Below are 14,837 nucleotides of genomic sequence, written 5' to 3' on the forward strand. Positions count from 1 at the left end.
TTGACTAACAGGGTGACTCACTGCTGCTTTGGGTCTAGTAGGGAGCAAACCCACTGTTTGGCTTCGTTTAAACATGAAACTAAAGAGGGTCAAACAGAAAACATGAGGGGTAAAAGTCATAATGGTTCAGGTATGTCAGAGCGACTCACATGTCTATCCTCTATCACCACACAGACACACACGCACGCACACACACACACGCACGCACACACACATGCACACACACACACACACACACACACACACACACACACACACACACACACACACACACACACACACAAGCATGCTGTACATATATATATATACACGTCTGCAGACACACACAGAGAAACACATATTAGGGATTAGCACAACTCCAAAATCTTGTTGAAAATGACTCTGGTTCACTGTGACATCATCATCAAACATTCATTACCTGTTAAAGTTAAAAAAGACTGTCTGGTATGTGCTTCACACAAAGGCAAACTTTTTGTTAGAATTTTAGATCTATGAAAACCGTTTTGGTTTACAATTGCGAAACTCTGGATTTCATTCTTCCTTTCAGAAAAGAAAAAACATTCTGTCTAGATGAAAAAGAGCACCTGCAACAGAGATAACTGATAGCTGAAGCTGAAGCTCCTGATGCCAAAAAACAAATCATAAATTATTCGGACACATCTCAAACAAATATGCAAATGATAATTTAACCAAACCACATGCCGCCAAAAAGAAAACATTACAAGAAACATTTTTGTGTCGCTCTCTCCTAACAACATGCACAAACATACTGTACATTTCGACTTTTTTCCTCTCCCTGTTTTTCTGCCAGTGAGCATTGCTTCCCAAACAGTGACTGCTCACTCATCTTAAGTGCACACATCTGACAAGGATGTGAGTGCCTTTCTCCTTTCCTCCACTCCCCCTAGTGTATCCATTCAACACTGCAACTTTCCTGTGCATCACTCAGAGAGAGAGAGAGAGAGAGAGAGAGAGAGAGAGAGAGAGAGAGAGAGAGAGAGAGAGAGAGAGAGAGAGAGAGAGAGAGAGAGAGACCCCTCCTCCAGATGACATCAGTGCTCTATTGAAGCAAAGCTAGAGGCATACACAACTCCACATTTGTATTGAGATCTACCCGTGCACCTATGTCCTTCCACAGCCTACAGATTGTGTGTGTGTGAGGGGGGGTCACCAGCAAACATAGCAGTGCTGCTGCAGATAAACTCCAAATAGCTCTATAGCCAAGTGAGTGAGAGGCGCTTTTTTGGATCTGAATTTAAATCCTCATAGCCTGGATTGGATTATTATTTTTCCCCCGTTGTGAACCCCACTTTAAGAGGATACCTGTTACTTTCCTTTTTTTTTTTTTTTTGGTTGATTATAGAGGTAAGTGTGTTTTTGCTGGTACACTCCTGTTGGGAATGCATCCTTTTCATCTTTTTGGATCTTCTTTCTGGAATTTAAAGTCATGTGGAATCCTCGGGAGTTGCTTGTAATTAGTTACATTTTCCCTTTCTTTAATTTTTAATACTCGGCCCAGCCGAAAATTAGTGGGTTTCTCTGAGGTGGTTGTTTCACAGGGTTAGTGACGCTTTAAGCGACAGTAACACAGAGACCGTGAGTGTACTTTCCTTTCAGATAACCAAATTCAGCTCTTCCCTGAGTTTATGCACGGCAAATCATTCTGCTCAGCCTGGCAGATAAAAATCAGACTTAAAGAGACTGCTCATCTGTCTCGTCATCTCAAGCCTCTCATGTCTTCAACTTGCTGCTTCGATCCTCTGCTGCCTCCCTCTTTATTCTGCGTGTGTCTAACAGAGACCACAAACACCAGATCTGTTTTCCCTCTCCCGTTTTTCCAGTCTGTCTGTAGAGATGAATCTCTTGCGGGCATACGCTAAATTTTCTTCTCGATCACATTTATACTCGGTACATGTCAAAACATGTGTTGAAGCACTCAGAGGGCAACAGGGAAAATCTAAAATCTTCTAATTCCTTGTTTCAGCTTTCGATATTCTTAAAGCAGTGGGAAAATAAACAGAGGCAAATACGCAAACTTGATAGGATTAGGGGACTGTGTGATTTAGTCTCGGTGTCGCAGCCTGAGAAGACACCCCGGCGTGCAGCTGAAATTGCAGCGCAGATCCCGCGGAGTTGGACATGAAGGGGCAGCTGGAGAAACTCCGCTAAATGCGTCTCCAGCGTCACTGTCTGCACGACTCGAAACAGCTCCTATTCATGTCATACCACAATGAAATTTACTGTGTGCAACTGTAAGCCTGTCTGCCGATAATACGGACGTTCACCCAAAAAAAAACCATCAACCGTCATATGTTGTGAGAGCTATGTGCTGCAGGGGCACAGTCATGAAGGTCCCCCAAAAAACGCACAAAATAAAATCCATGTAAGTTTCACACGCATGAGTTCGCACACAAGCAGCGGCTCATTTCACGCACACAACATGCTGTACGTTACATCAGCAACGCCTCAAAACAAATATCTGACATTTCTATGCAGTTTTAGCTACTGTCGTATTAATAAGCGTCCAGAAATAAACGCGGTTTACAGTAAGATAATACCTTCTGCTCATATGGCCGACTGACAGCAGAACGTCCCCTCCAATGTAATCTATATGATGCGAATGAATCAAAGTCTTCTGTTCGTTTCGCCATACAAACCTGATATTTATCCCATTAGATCAATGCAATAGAGTGGGCGCTTGCAGTTCTCACGCAGAGTATTTAAGCTGTATGTGTTAGTGGCAACACCAGGCCAGGGACCGTTTTTAATCCAATTTAACGCAGCCCTTTATCTCCATGAAATGATAAGGTCACCCAGGCTTTAAATATTGACTGATATACACAAGCTACAGCCTGATTTCAGTAAATCACTAATAATGGAAGCAAACCTGACTTCAGTTATCAGGCTTTGTAGTATAGCTCTTTGTTGTTCAGTATGTTTGACAGACAAAACATAAATAGCCGGTTAAACATGGCAGACATGAGGACAGACCCAATTGTCTTCACTGATGACTGCCTGAGGCAAAAGTCCCCAGTCAATTGCTTTCAGAGGGAATTCACATTGCAGATTAACAACTAACCAGGTCACTACAGAGAGAAGCTTCTACTGGCAGAAACAGTGAAGCATAAAATATGAATGACATGTGAGGAAAAAGGCAATAATAAGACATTCATAACTACCAAGACACTTTTCATATTCAACACTGTACTTTGAGGAGGCCTTATTCACTTCTATTCATAATTTATTTGGCCACAAAGCATTGTCTTTTTACCATCTATTCCAAGCTTTAACAGACAAATAATTTCAGATTGGTTACTGAAAGTAAAGGTGTAAACATGGCTGCAAAGCATAAACACTGCAGGAAAAACCTTTGCAAGTGATATGACTCAGGAAAAAACTGTAGTGCCTACCACCCCCATGTGGGGAAAAACCACTGCAGCTGCTATAGATCTCTCCTTTCAGGCCATTACAAAAGAGAGACCCCCGTCTGTCCCAGGCCTCTCTATGCTCTAAATGGGCCAGCAAATGTATCATCCGTTCAGCCCATCTAAAGACAGCGCCAGGAGGCCACATACCAAATCTGTGAAACTATGAGAGATTTTTGCCCATTTTCTATTTGCCTGAAACATGTTCTGTGTCCCTGTGAAGTCAGATGTGACCATGAATGTTCCATTGTGTCTCAGCACCACAGCAGGCCGCTGCCCGATGTCCTGACATACAACTTACTAATATGTGAATGAATGGCAGACACAAGGTTTCATTGCATACAAAAATTTACAAAAACTCACTTCAGTTAAGAGCAGAAAATCATGGAACAAAAAAATCTAAATACAAGAAATTACAAAAAGACACTACTTCTTGCTTTCGTATCATATTAGCTAGGTACACTTATATGCACGATCGTACAACCTAAAACATTTATGTTTTCAGGTCTTATTTGAGTGTTTGGTTAAACCCTAACCAAATTATGATGTGGCAGACAAAATACACTTTTTCAGACATAAATCTGAAAAAATAAAATACACAACTGTGTTGTGTGCAATCAATCACAATTCAAAACTATATTATGAATTTGAAGGAATAATCAACAGCAGATACAAACAGCATTGATTTCCCAATGGAGAACAATACTGTGGTTCAAAATTAATTCAAGGCTCATGAATAATTTAACAGCCAGCCATTACTACTTCTACAGCTCTTTCCCCTAAATGCAGCCCATGTAATATTATTCTGTATTTACGGAACTAAAAGTCATTATAATCTGCAATACTTTTGACAGGCATGAAATTGTTTCTATTTGAGATTTTCCAAAGCCTCTCTTGTGCAGTGTATGACTAGGGGGCACAAAGTCTTAGGCTCTGTTATTGCTGACTAAATGTGCATTTATGCGTGTTGAGCTCACAATGGCTATCAGTGTCCAGCTTTGTGTGAGCCTCCCACACTCTTCACTGAAAGGTAACTAGCTGTACACACACACACACAATTTTACCAGGATGCTCAATTTAACTTTGCCAGTTCAGATTAAATGAAGCAGAAGCCACTTTGACTGCTAAAGAAATCTCCTGTCTGGCCGGCGGAGCTTATTAGAACGATGGAGAAAGACATCCATCACTAAAAATGTTTAACTCAGCCCCCGCTGCTCTCAAAATGATTGTGTGCACATGAACATAGTATGTGTGTGTTGGTGGGTTTGCAGTGGTATACATTATTAGTAGTAAATGCAATAGAAAAGTCTTGCAAAACCAACTGTGTAAAGTAGAGGAATTTTTAAATTGCCTGAATAAAACATTTTAATACCTAAACCCCCTCTGCCGAGGCTAAAAGGTCCACATGCTTGCCTTGTAGCAAACAATAGAGAGGGGCCACTCTCCTGAAATCCGATGAGCGTGGAAAAAGAAAAGGAGAAAAAAATAGCAAAGCATCTTAGCCGACTATGCTCCTCGTAAAGTAAGCATTGTGCTTAGTTCAAAGCAGACTTCTGATAAATCATCCACAATATAATATAACACACCGAGGCCTATCATACAATATGCGACAATTTTTTCTTTCTGACTTTATTTACAGCAGCGTTCATAAATGAATATTGTGTTGGCCAAAGACAGGCAAACTAACTGGAAATGTTGGACCATATCATGTATGGAGTGCAGCTAGTTCTTGCTTGGTTCTCTCGATAATATAATACAGAAATGCAGAGACAATTACCCCCTTTTATGTAATGTTAAGAATTAAAGGATTCAAATCAAGACTACATACTTAACAATATACAGAGGATGGAGAACTTTACAAAATGAGGTGAAAAGGGCTATTTAAAATTGAAATAGCTTGACTAAGTGCTGCATTAAAAGTTCATTCCAACAGACAGATAGCACATATCCCTCCATCATCCTGCCATTTTATAAAACTCCATTACTGAATTTCATCCTTTTTTCCCTTGTCAGACTCCTTTATTCCAGAAGTTGGTAGAGGTCACATCTGGTGCTTTTTCCCCAGACTCTAATCTACTACTAATGTAATACTGGACTGAGGGCCCGTGTTTAGATGGAACAGAAGGGAGGGGGGCGTTATTATTAGACAGCATCTCAGGAGTTGTAATCGAGTTACAAGCCTCTCAATTCCCTAATCTTCTCCTTGTCATGGACTACAACTGTTAAATGGCTGGGCCCTTTGTTCCTAATTTACCTTTCCATGTTTTACAGCACGCCATGGCTGCCAGCAGGTCACATGGATGGTTACATATAAGGACACAAAGCTATTGTGTTGTAGGAGGAAGAATAACATTTTCTTTGACAAAGGAAATTCTATTTTTACAAACAGAAACAGCAGTCATAATGTAAAGAGAGGATGGGGTTGGGGTTAGGGGTCACAGAGAGAGGAGTTGGGAGTGGCAGATGTATGCAACACCCATCCTCTTCTCCATACGAAATTCAAATGGACCTCATTTGTCATGAGTGCTTTTTTTTAACAATGCGAGTAATTCAGTAAGCACTGAGCGGATCTGTTTTTCCTCTCCCGTGTGGAATCTGGACGAGCCTCATTTTTAAACTAGCACAGACTGCATTTTTTTTTTTTTTTTTTTTTAAATCACAGGACTAGTTCCCTTGTAAAACACCAAAAACTCCTTAGCAAGCGGTGAACTGGACGGAGAAGGGCATAGGGGCTCCACCCTCAGCCATTGTGTCAGGGCCTAGATCACTGTTGTCTTTCGTATGCATAGACATTCTTTCTTGTATCACTATAGAAAAGAAATGTGGTCCGTTAAAGTTACGGGCTGCAAAAGGTCAACGGGCTAAATCAGGCCCTAGAAGAAAGGGTATTTCAAAATAAGTATTCACAAAGTAATAGAGGTCTGAGTTAAGTAGAAAGCATTCCTAGATTTATAGATTTCCCCAGTATCAACATCAAGTTTCCTAATAAAACCAATCAGGGGTGCGCCGATTTAAAACAAAATGATGAAAAATGAAATTTCAACATTACGCCTGGTAATTACTTAAATATAAAGTAAATGTCTTGTATTTATCTTGAGACATGACTCTCTGTTACCTGGTGGTGATTTTGTAATAACTGAATGTGGGCACTAAATATATTTGTCTCTGCTTATTTTTCAGAACACAATCCCAGGTGTGTAGAGGGCGCAGTATGAGTCAAGCTGCAGATGCGTGAAGGAGGCTGGGCCCAGAAGGATAAGCGCCTTGCCCCGTTTTGCCCCTTAGAGGAGAAGAGAACACTGGTTATCTGCTTCAGGAAAAGGGACCAAAGCCCTGGATTAATGTGTATACAGGCTCGACAAGGGAGCAGAGGATTCTGGGTTACCTGTAGACCTGGAGTACACAAGTGAACAGGCCTGGATTGAGCCTGTGGCACAGGGGATTGGCATGGCTCAGACCAGCTTTGTGTCAACTCATCATGCCTGTCGGGCCTGATTGCAGAAAGGAGCCCTTGCTAAAGCTCACCCCATCCTCACACGGATCACTATACAACATCCAAAAAAATCTAATTTGCGGTTATGGCTGTTGAGCTTGACAATTTCAACACCCATTAGGATTTTTAATATTACCTGAGAGGGCATGCTTTGTCAGTGAGAGGGGATGCTTCTTCTACAAGCTTATCTGCCATGGTAAAGGCATTGAAAGCATGAGCCTCTGACAACACAGAGGAGGTCATCGTCCAAACAAGGATCAGCTCAGCAAACACTGACCAGGTCAGGATATCACTAGAAACCCCTTGGACAAACTTTTTCTTTCAGAAAGGATAAGAGCAAATTCAAGAGGAAATCTTGATTGGATTTTTGGTGGCTGGAAAGGATTTACCACATCGTATAAATCAGGTATGACAAATACGGATGGCTTTACTTCTTTCCACTCCGCTGACCAAACCACAATTTCTAATGAGACGTGCAGGAAGAGGTCATGGCAGGAATGCATAATTAAAGCAATAAATCAGTATTAGCCTAATTAAAAGGGAACTACACACTGATAGTGAAGAAAGAGACAGACAACCAGTTGGCACCTTCTGCTTCTCACCACAGTTTTGTTCATTTTAAGGCCATCTGCTGTAAGTTTATGAATTGTGAAATTCAATATATAGTTAATTGAAATTATTCATTAAAAACATTTAAAGTACATTTTCAAATGTTTTAACACACCACAATTACAGCAAATATCAATGGCAGTGCTATGCATGAATGAATGGATGAGGATCACAAATTTTATCTCATAGCCTCAGAAAAATGACTCCCAAAAACATGTCCTTCTTGGATCTTTATGCAAAAGACTTTTTATCAAACCTCTTCTGTGAGCAGAGATATTTCTTCACTACCTTGTAAGAAGCCAGTTAAACCCCAGAATTTGAATGGCAAAAAGCATGGGTAATGATCCAGGAGGACTTAAGAGCATGTCAGTTCCACAACAGTTCATCGACAAAGCCTGACTATGTTCACCCTCGTCGTCTGTAGCTATGAATGGCAGCCTTGAGATACAGAAACGTGTAAAACAACCAGGGAATGTTATAACATTTTATATGTCAGGGCCAAAAAGCACAATATTCAATTCACAGATTTCAGAAGTTGGAAAATTTCTTATCAAAAAGAGGAAAACGGGGCGTCGTGTAGCGTAGTGGTTTAAGCAGGCGCCCCATGTGTAGAGGCTACAGTCCTCGCTGCAGTCGGCCCCGGTTCGAATCCCGCATCGGACGGCCTTTCACTGCATGTCATTCCCCCTCTCTCTGCCTCCCTGTTTCCTGTCACTCTCCACTGTGCTGTCCATTAAAGGCATAAAAGCCCAAAAAAATATACTTAAAAAAAAAAAAGAGGAAAACAAAAAAGGCACTCCTTTTGTAATGCAGGTTATTTTTTAAACCTCTACTCGTAGAAAATCTATAAACTGGTGGATAATGTAAAGCTATCTTTGAAGCAAGCAGTTTATCTTAAAAAAAAAAAAAAAAAAACTATTGTCTGGTAATCCAAATGATCAGTTCATATCAATGTAATGGGAGGAATTCCAACTGAATTCTTTCAGGAGTTATTGCAGGCAGCATTTCAAACACCCAGCAATTATGAGAACAGGAATTTGGCTCTCCTTTAAAGGCCTTGTGCATTAAATGTACCCTTCTGTCTTCTCCCCAGGGGCTCTTGAGTGATTAGACTGCCAGACTACACAGTTTCAAGATGGTGTGTCAATGCAAGGACTTTATCCTCTTCCTCATCAGGGTCGGGCTGTTGCTTGGTCTTGCTAACCCCCTGGTGACCTCCGCCTCATGTCCCTCAGCTTGCCGCTGTGATGGGACCTTCATCTACTGTAATGACCGTGGCCTGACTTCCATCCCTACTGGTATACCCCTGGATGCTACAGTGCTCTTTCTGCAAAACAATCGCATTAAGAGTTCAGGTATTCCTGCAGAGCTCCGCAGGCTCACATTTGTGGAGAAGATCTACCTTTACTGCAACAATCTGGATGAGTTCCCCACTAACCTTCCTCTTGGGCTAAAAGAGCTCCACCTTCAAGAGAACAACATTCGGATGATTACCCATGCCTCTTTAGCTCAAATTCCCTACATTGAGGAGCTGCATCTTGATGATAACTCTGTATCAGCAGTCAGCATAGAGGAGGGGGCCTTCAGGGACAGTAATCACCTCAGACTGCTTTTTCTCTCCAGAAACCACCTAAGTACCATCCCTTCAGGCCTACCCATGAGCATTGAGGAGCTGCGCTTTGATGACAACCGCATCTCCTCCATCTCAGAGCAATCACTGCAAGATCTCATCAACCTAAAGCGACTAATCCTGGATGGTAACCTGCTCAACAACCGAGGGATTGGGGAGATGGCTTTCATCAACCTGATCAACTTGACTGAGCTCTCACTAGTGAGAAACTCCCTGACATCGCCGCCAGCCAACTTGCCAGGCACGAGTTTGGAGAAGCTGCAGCTACAAGAAAATCACATTAATCGGGTCCCACCTGGGGCGTTTGCCTTCCTACGGCAGTTGTATCGCCTGGACCTGTCTGGTAACAACCTGAGCAGCCTCCCACAGGGTGTATTTGAAGATCTGGACAATCTTACACAGCTACTGCTACGCAACAACCCCTGGCAATGCACTTGCAGGATGAAATGGGTGCGTGACTGGTTGCGGTCGTTGCCGTCTAAGGTGAATGTACGTGGCTTCATGTGCCAGGGTCCTGATAAGGTCAAAGGCATGGCAATTAAAGACCTAACTACAGACATGTTTGACTGCACAGACTCAGAATTCATCCCCACACTTGAGACAAGCACAGTCTCCAACACTTTACGCCCCTCACAGCCCCAGTGGCCCTTGTTTGTGACTAAAAGGCCTGTAGTAAAAGGGCCTGACATTGGTAAAAATTACCATAGCACTACCACCTCTTCAGGCAGAAAGATTATCACCATCAGCGTGAAGTCAAGTAGCACAGATACAATACACATATCATGGAGGGTGTCACAACCCATGACTGCCCTACGGCTTAGCTGGCTAAAGCTGGGACACAGCCCTGCCTTTGGCTCCATCACTGAAACCATTGTGCAAGGGGAGAGGACGGAGTACCTGCTCACTGCTCTGGAGCCAGAATCTTCCTATAGGATATGCATGGTTCCCATGGAGACCAGCAACCTTTACCTGTCAGACGAGACCCCAGTTTGCATAGAGACAGAGACTGGTTCTCATAAATCATACAACCCAACTACAACTTTAAACAGAGAGCAGGAGAAAGAGCCTTACAAAAATTCTAGTCTGCCTTTGGCTGCTATAATTGGAGGGGCTGTGGCTCTTTTGGCAATAATCATGTTGGCACTGGTGTGCTGGTATGTCCACAGGAACGGGTCAATTTTTTCCAGGAACTGCACCTACAACAAAGGCCGTCGGAGAAAGGATGACTATGCTGAGGCTGGCACTAAGAAAGACAACTCCATCCTAGAAATACGAGAGACTTCTTTTCAAATGATACCTATAAATCACCTGCCTGTGTCCAAGGAGGAGTTTGTGATACACACGATTTTCCCACCTAATGGTCTGAGTTTATACAAAAGTCCACATAGCGAGAACAGTATTAACAACAGGAGCTACAGAGACAGTGGAATACCAGATTCAGACCATTCCCATTCATGATATTTCGCATGGACATTCGTGATGAGTGCGTTACTTAAACAGAGTGGCAAGACTTTCACAAAACACTGGATCTATAAGACTAAGGAAGCAATGTTCTGTACATTTGCCATATAATTTATATTTAAGGACATTTTATGAAGACGGAGAACGTTCCAGTTGCAGGCCATCACTGAATCATCAGTGGGTATTGTAACTAACTGCAATTCTATATTTTAGGGATTTGTAGTAATTTGTACTGTATTTCCTTTGCTTAAGGTTATCGACCAACTAAAAGAAACTCTGTGTTCTACTGAGATATGATGACTTGTCAACTGTGAAAGTGGGTTTTCATTGCTGTGTTGAACAATCAGACTTTAGAAAACCTTGTAGTATAAGCACAGGTCATTCTTTTAACTTTGTGGCTGTCTGAAAAACAAAAAGGCAAAAAAATGACATGACATAAACTAAGGCACAGTTGACTAATTTGCAAAGCAGGCATGTTGCCCTCTAAAATGAGCAGTCAGTAGCTGTCTCCACATACTACAGACCAAGTATTCACCTGGTATTGAGTTCAAATAACTAAAGATGAGGTGCCATGCTTTATTTCTCTGCTTTGTTCAGTGTGTGATTTTTTTCTGTTTGCAAGGAGACACACAGCAAAGAGGCCCAAGCAGGGTTCCAGTGTTTCTGATAGGACTGTAGGCCACAGCACAGGGCAGATAAAGCACACCGACCTTAAGGAGTTCTCTGCTCCTCAAAACAAGTAGACTGGACAGGCTGACACAGAGGACCCCCCACTATTTCTATTTGTACGAGCCAACAAAGGCCAAATGACAATGGCGGCATTCTTTAGTACCATGTACCATACGTCATTCTAGTCACCAGGCCAAAAAGACGAGACATGTTGGCTTTCATTAGAATTACCACCAGACCAGTAACTCCTTGTTAATGAGTATTATTTTGTATTATTTTTCAAATGAACACACTTTTATGTTGCCACAATTTGAAGTTAACTGTTCTTTACAATTGAAAACCAAAGTGCATTGTATGCCCTTTGGCCAGTCTTGTATGTGCCTTGATCCAATGCTTATTGTATTTAGCTTTTTAAGAAACCAGTGACTTTTTTTCATACACACTTGAATATGAAAAATATTGGTCATATTACAGAATAAAAGTGGACAAAAATAGCTTTGCTCTTTCTTACCCCACCCAAAACAATACCTCTATTGTTCTGTTCAATTACTATTATCCCATCATGCTTTGCTGTGATTGCTCAATTTAGTTTTTGCTACTCAAGAGAATTCTATCTTTGTACAAATGTGAACTGCCGTGGAGTAAAAGAAAAGGCTGCTGGCGACGTGTTTTATTCACTCATATCTCAAATTACTGTCTAGCATCTAAAAATGCTTGGAGATGAAAACATAACCTACTGCATATTTATCCTTAACAAAGATCTGAACTCTGAGGCCGTAGCTCATAGCCTTAAAACCACAACTCCCCTTTCAAGACACAGTGAACTCTTTAACAATAACTCAGATACTGATCTTGAAACCCAGTTTTCCACTCCATGAGCAGTCTGCAGAGCAACATCTGCTTGAGGCTGCTGTTGTTCTTTCGTGCAGTGAAGCCATGTGTGACTTATCCGATTGGCCAGAGAGAGAAATATCACAGTAGCGTAGAAATAGGGCTGTGGAGAGATTGGACTCTAGGGTTTGATGAACCTCCCAGGCACCAGGGCAACAGAAAACTAATGACGAGCAACCATATGGAGGGTGGTACAGGCAGACCCTGCTGGGGATGCCCGTCCCTGCAGAGGGCAGAGTATATATACACTGCTCTGGGCTCCAGGCGGCACACTTAATGACATGGTTGCAGTTCACTCAGGCAAGGGCCCACGAAAAGGTACACATGCAAAAGTGGTAAAATAGCCTGTTACCCCATTTTACAAATGCATCCAACAGAATATCAAATGAAAGCTAACATAAACTTAATGCATTTCAGATTATACTCTTTAGACTCTAGCATTGACCATACTCCTACACAAAAGCACATAAAAGTATTCAGCATGGATCACAAAAAGTATCGCATACCCACTTTCACACACCCACAACCTCTTAACACAGTGAAAGCTTTAATTACAGTAAGGGGAGCCGCTAAAAGCTGCACAAGTGATCCAAACCTTAAGTATACACTAACCCTGCCCCAAACACTAAATATATATCACATTAACTTGGAATTAAAGTAAACAGAGGGTCTACTTTTAGAATACTGAAAAGTGATAGTTTCCACATGAACGCTGTCAACAGTTTTTTTTTTTTTATTCTTTGACTGTTCAGCCTTAATCTTATTTGATTAAAGAATCTTGAGGGCAAAAAAGGAAATTACATGATAAAATTTTTAAATGTCTGTCATTTTTATTTTATTGCGCTGAAGTAAGCAAAGCATCCTCCTCAGAGATAATATTTATCGCACTTTCTATGGTGGCCTTCTACAGAAACATAAAGGAAACTAAATAATGTGCTACTCTCCGTTTTAGGTAAATTAAACAAAACAAAAGCCTGTTTCAGTTTTCTTAATGATATTTTAAACCTAGCTGAAAATGTGTAAGCAGAGATCTCCGCTAGTTTCATAGTGTAAGCTTCTAGCTGATGACTGAGGTCGCTCTACCAATGGTGAGAGATGGATAAGTGCTCCATTTCTTGAGCACAACATCCATGTCCAGCAACAGCAAGAATTTCTAAAATGTATCAAGTGTTATTTTTGATATACACTGTATCAATTAGATCACTTTAATTTCTTAAAATAAGACAAAAATGTTTTATGTGTCATTAGTGGGCTTTCAGGATAAAGTAAATTACTCACATGGGATTGTAGTAATTGAAGTATGCTGACCACTCTAAAGCTCTGAGAACGAGCAAGCTGCTCTCACACATTCTCTCACCTGTTTGATAAATTATAGTTTACCCAAATGCTGAAAGGAGCATGCTATTGTTGTGACTTTCACTGAGAGTAATACATTAAACAGAGCAGCTTTGTGCATTTTGGCTGACCCACGTATGAGGCAAAATTGATGAACCAGACTGCTGACGACCCTGTGTGACCTCACTTATCACTCATGACCCTTGACCCATCAGTCCCTTTACACAATTCCTTAATCACTCTTATGTTCTCACTGGGGTCAGACAAGTCTTTAAACAACCCAAGATGCTACAAGCATTTGTCTCCTGTGTGACACACACAGAACCTAATTATGTTTGTCTTTTATGTAACCCACAGATTAAAACTAATGGGGGCAGCTGCACTGTCTGCCCCAGGCTGCTGTTATTCCTATTGTAATGTACTGGTCGGGCAGCCAGTCACATTTGCATTCCTATAGATGCTCGTATCAAAGCACTCCTGGATGACCTCACTGTGGCCAGTAGCTGGGCACAGTTCTTCTCCGTCAGCACCATTAGAAAAAAAAAAAGCACAGGCCATGTGACCCTATGACTGATTAGAGGTCAGTGAAGTCAGGTCATACTCAGTTCAAAGATCTCAAGAGATGAAAAACGGATGCATATCAACACCTGCAAAATATAGCCATCAGAGACTCTGATAGGCAACCTGTCCATCATAAGGATGCTCTGCTCAGGAGAAACCCCCTGGCATTCATTACAGAGCATTATTCGAGGGAACGGCAGACATTATGGGGAAAAACACTTTGAAGAAAAGGTCAGATGTTTAGCTAATGGCTTAATTGCCTTCGGAACCACACAAAAGGCTCACAGCATAAGGTTAAGCCAATGGGTTGATACAGAGAGGACCAATTTGAGTTTTTCTCTTTGCGATTTTCAGGTGATATGGTTTATCAACTTGATTAGGGATGCTAGGCAAGGGTGCAATTACTCATAATGTACAGTCAAAGGGAAATTGTCTTACAAAAAACTAATTATATTGAACATTTTGTTCTAAAAAGGGTTTAACACAGAATAAAAGCCCATTCTTTTCAAACTCTTGTAAAAAAGTTTGCTTCATCAACACATAGACTAGTATGCCAAAAACAACCACACATTCAAAACATTAATAAAAGGGGAGCTTGCTGTTCCCTCTCCCTCACATCCTGTTGCACACGGCTTGTACATCAAACAGACCCATGATTTAATGGCTTTGAAATGCTGAGCAGAGCAGTGCTGAGGTCAGACGCCAAACCAAGGCTCAGGGCCTCACACAAAGTCTGCAGGTTTGCCAGTATGTAAAATTTGTA

At 41.5% G+C, this 14,837-nt stretch overlaps 2 protein-coding genes across 3 annotated transcripts in view; one reads left to right on the forward strand and one right to left on the reverse strand.

Moving 5' to 3' along the window:
- Positions 1 to 14,837, reverse strand: part of macrod2 (mono-ADP ribosylhydrolase 2) — a 396,264-nt gene that overhangs the window by 317,410 nt on the left and 64,017 nt on the right. The window lies entirely within an intron of this gene.
- flrt3 (fibronectin leucine rich transmembrane 3) lies at positions 1,001 to 11,781 on the forward strand. Its single transcript, XM_056395622.1, has 3 exons — positions 1,001 to 1,365; positions 6,606 to 7,324; positions 8,621 to 11,781. The coding sequence occupies exon 3, from the start codon at positions 8,663 to 8,665 to the stop codon at positions 10,613 to 10,615; it is 1,953 nt and encodes a 650-aa protein (XP_056251597.1). The 5' UTR covers positions 1,001 to 1,365; positions 6,606 to 7,324; positions 8,621 to 8,662; the 3' UTR covers positions 10,616 to 11,781.

The sequence above is a fragment of the Seriola aureovittata genome, chromosome 14 (genome assembly GCF_021018895.1).
Source record: "Seriola aureovittata isolate HTS-2021-v1 ecotype China chromosome 14, ASM2101889v1, whole genome shotgun sequence".
Lineage (NCBI taxonomy): Eukaryota > Metazoa > Chordata > Actinopteri > Carangiformes > Carangidae > Seriola > Seriola aureovittata.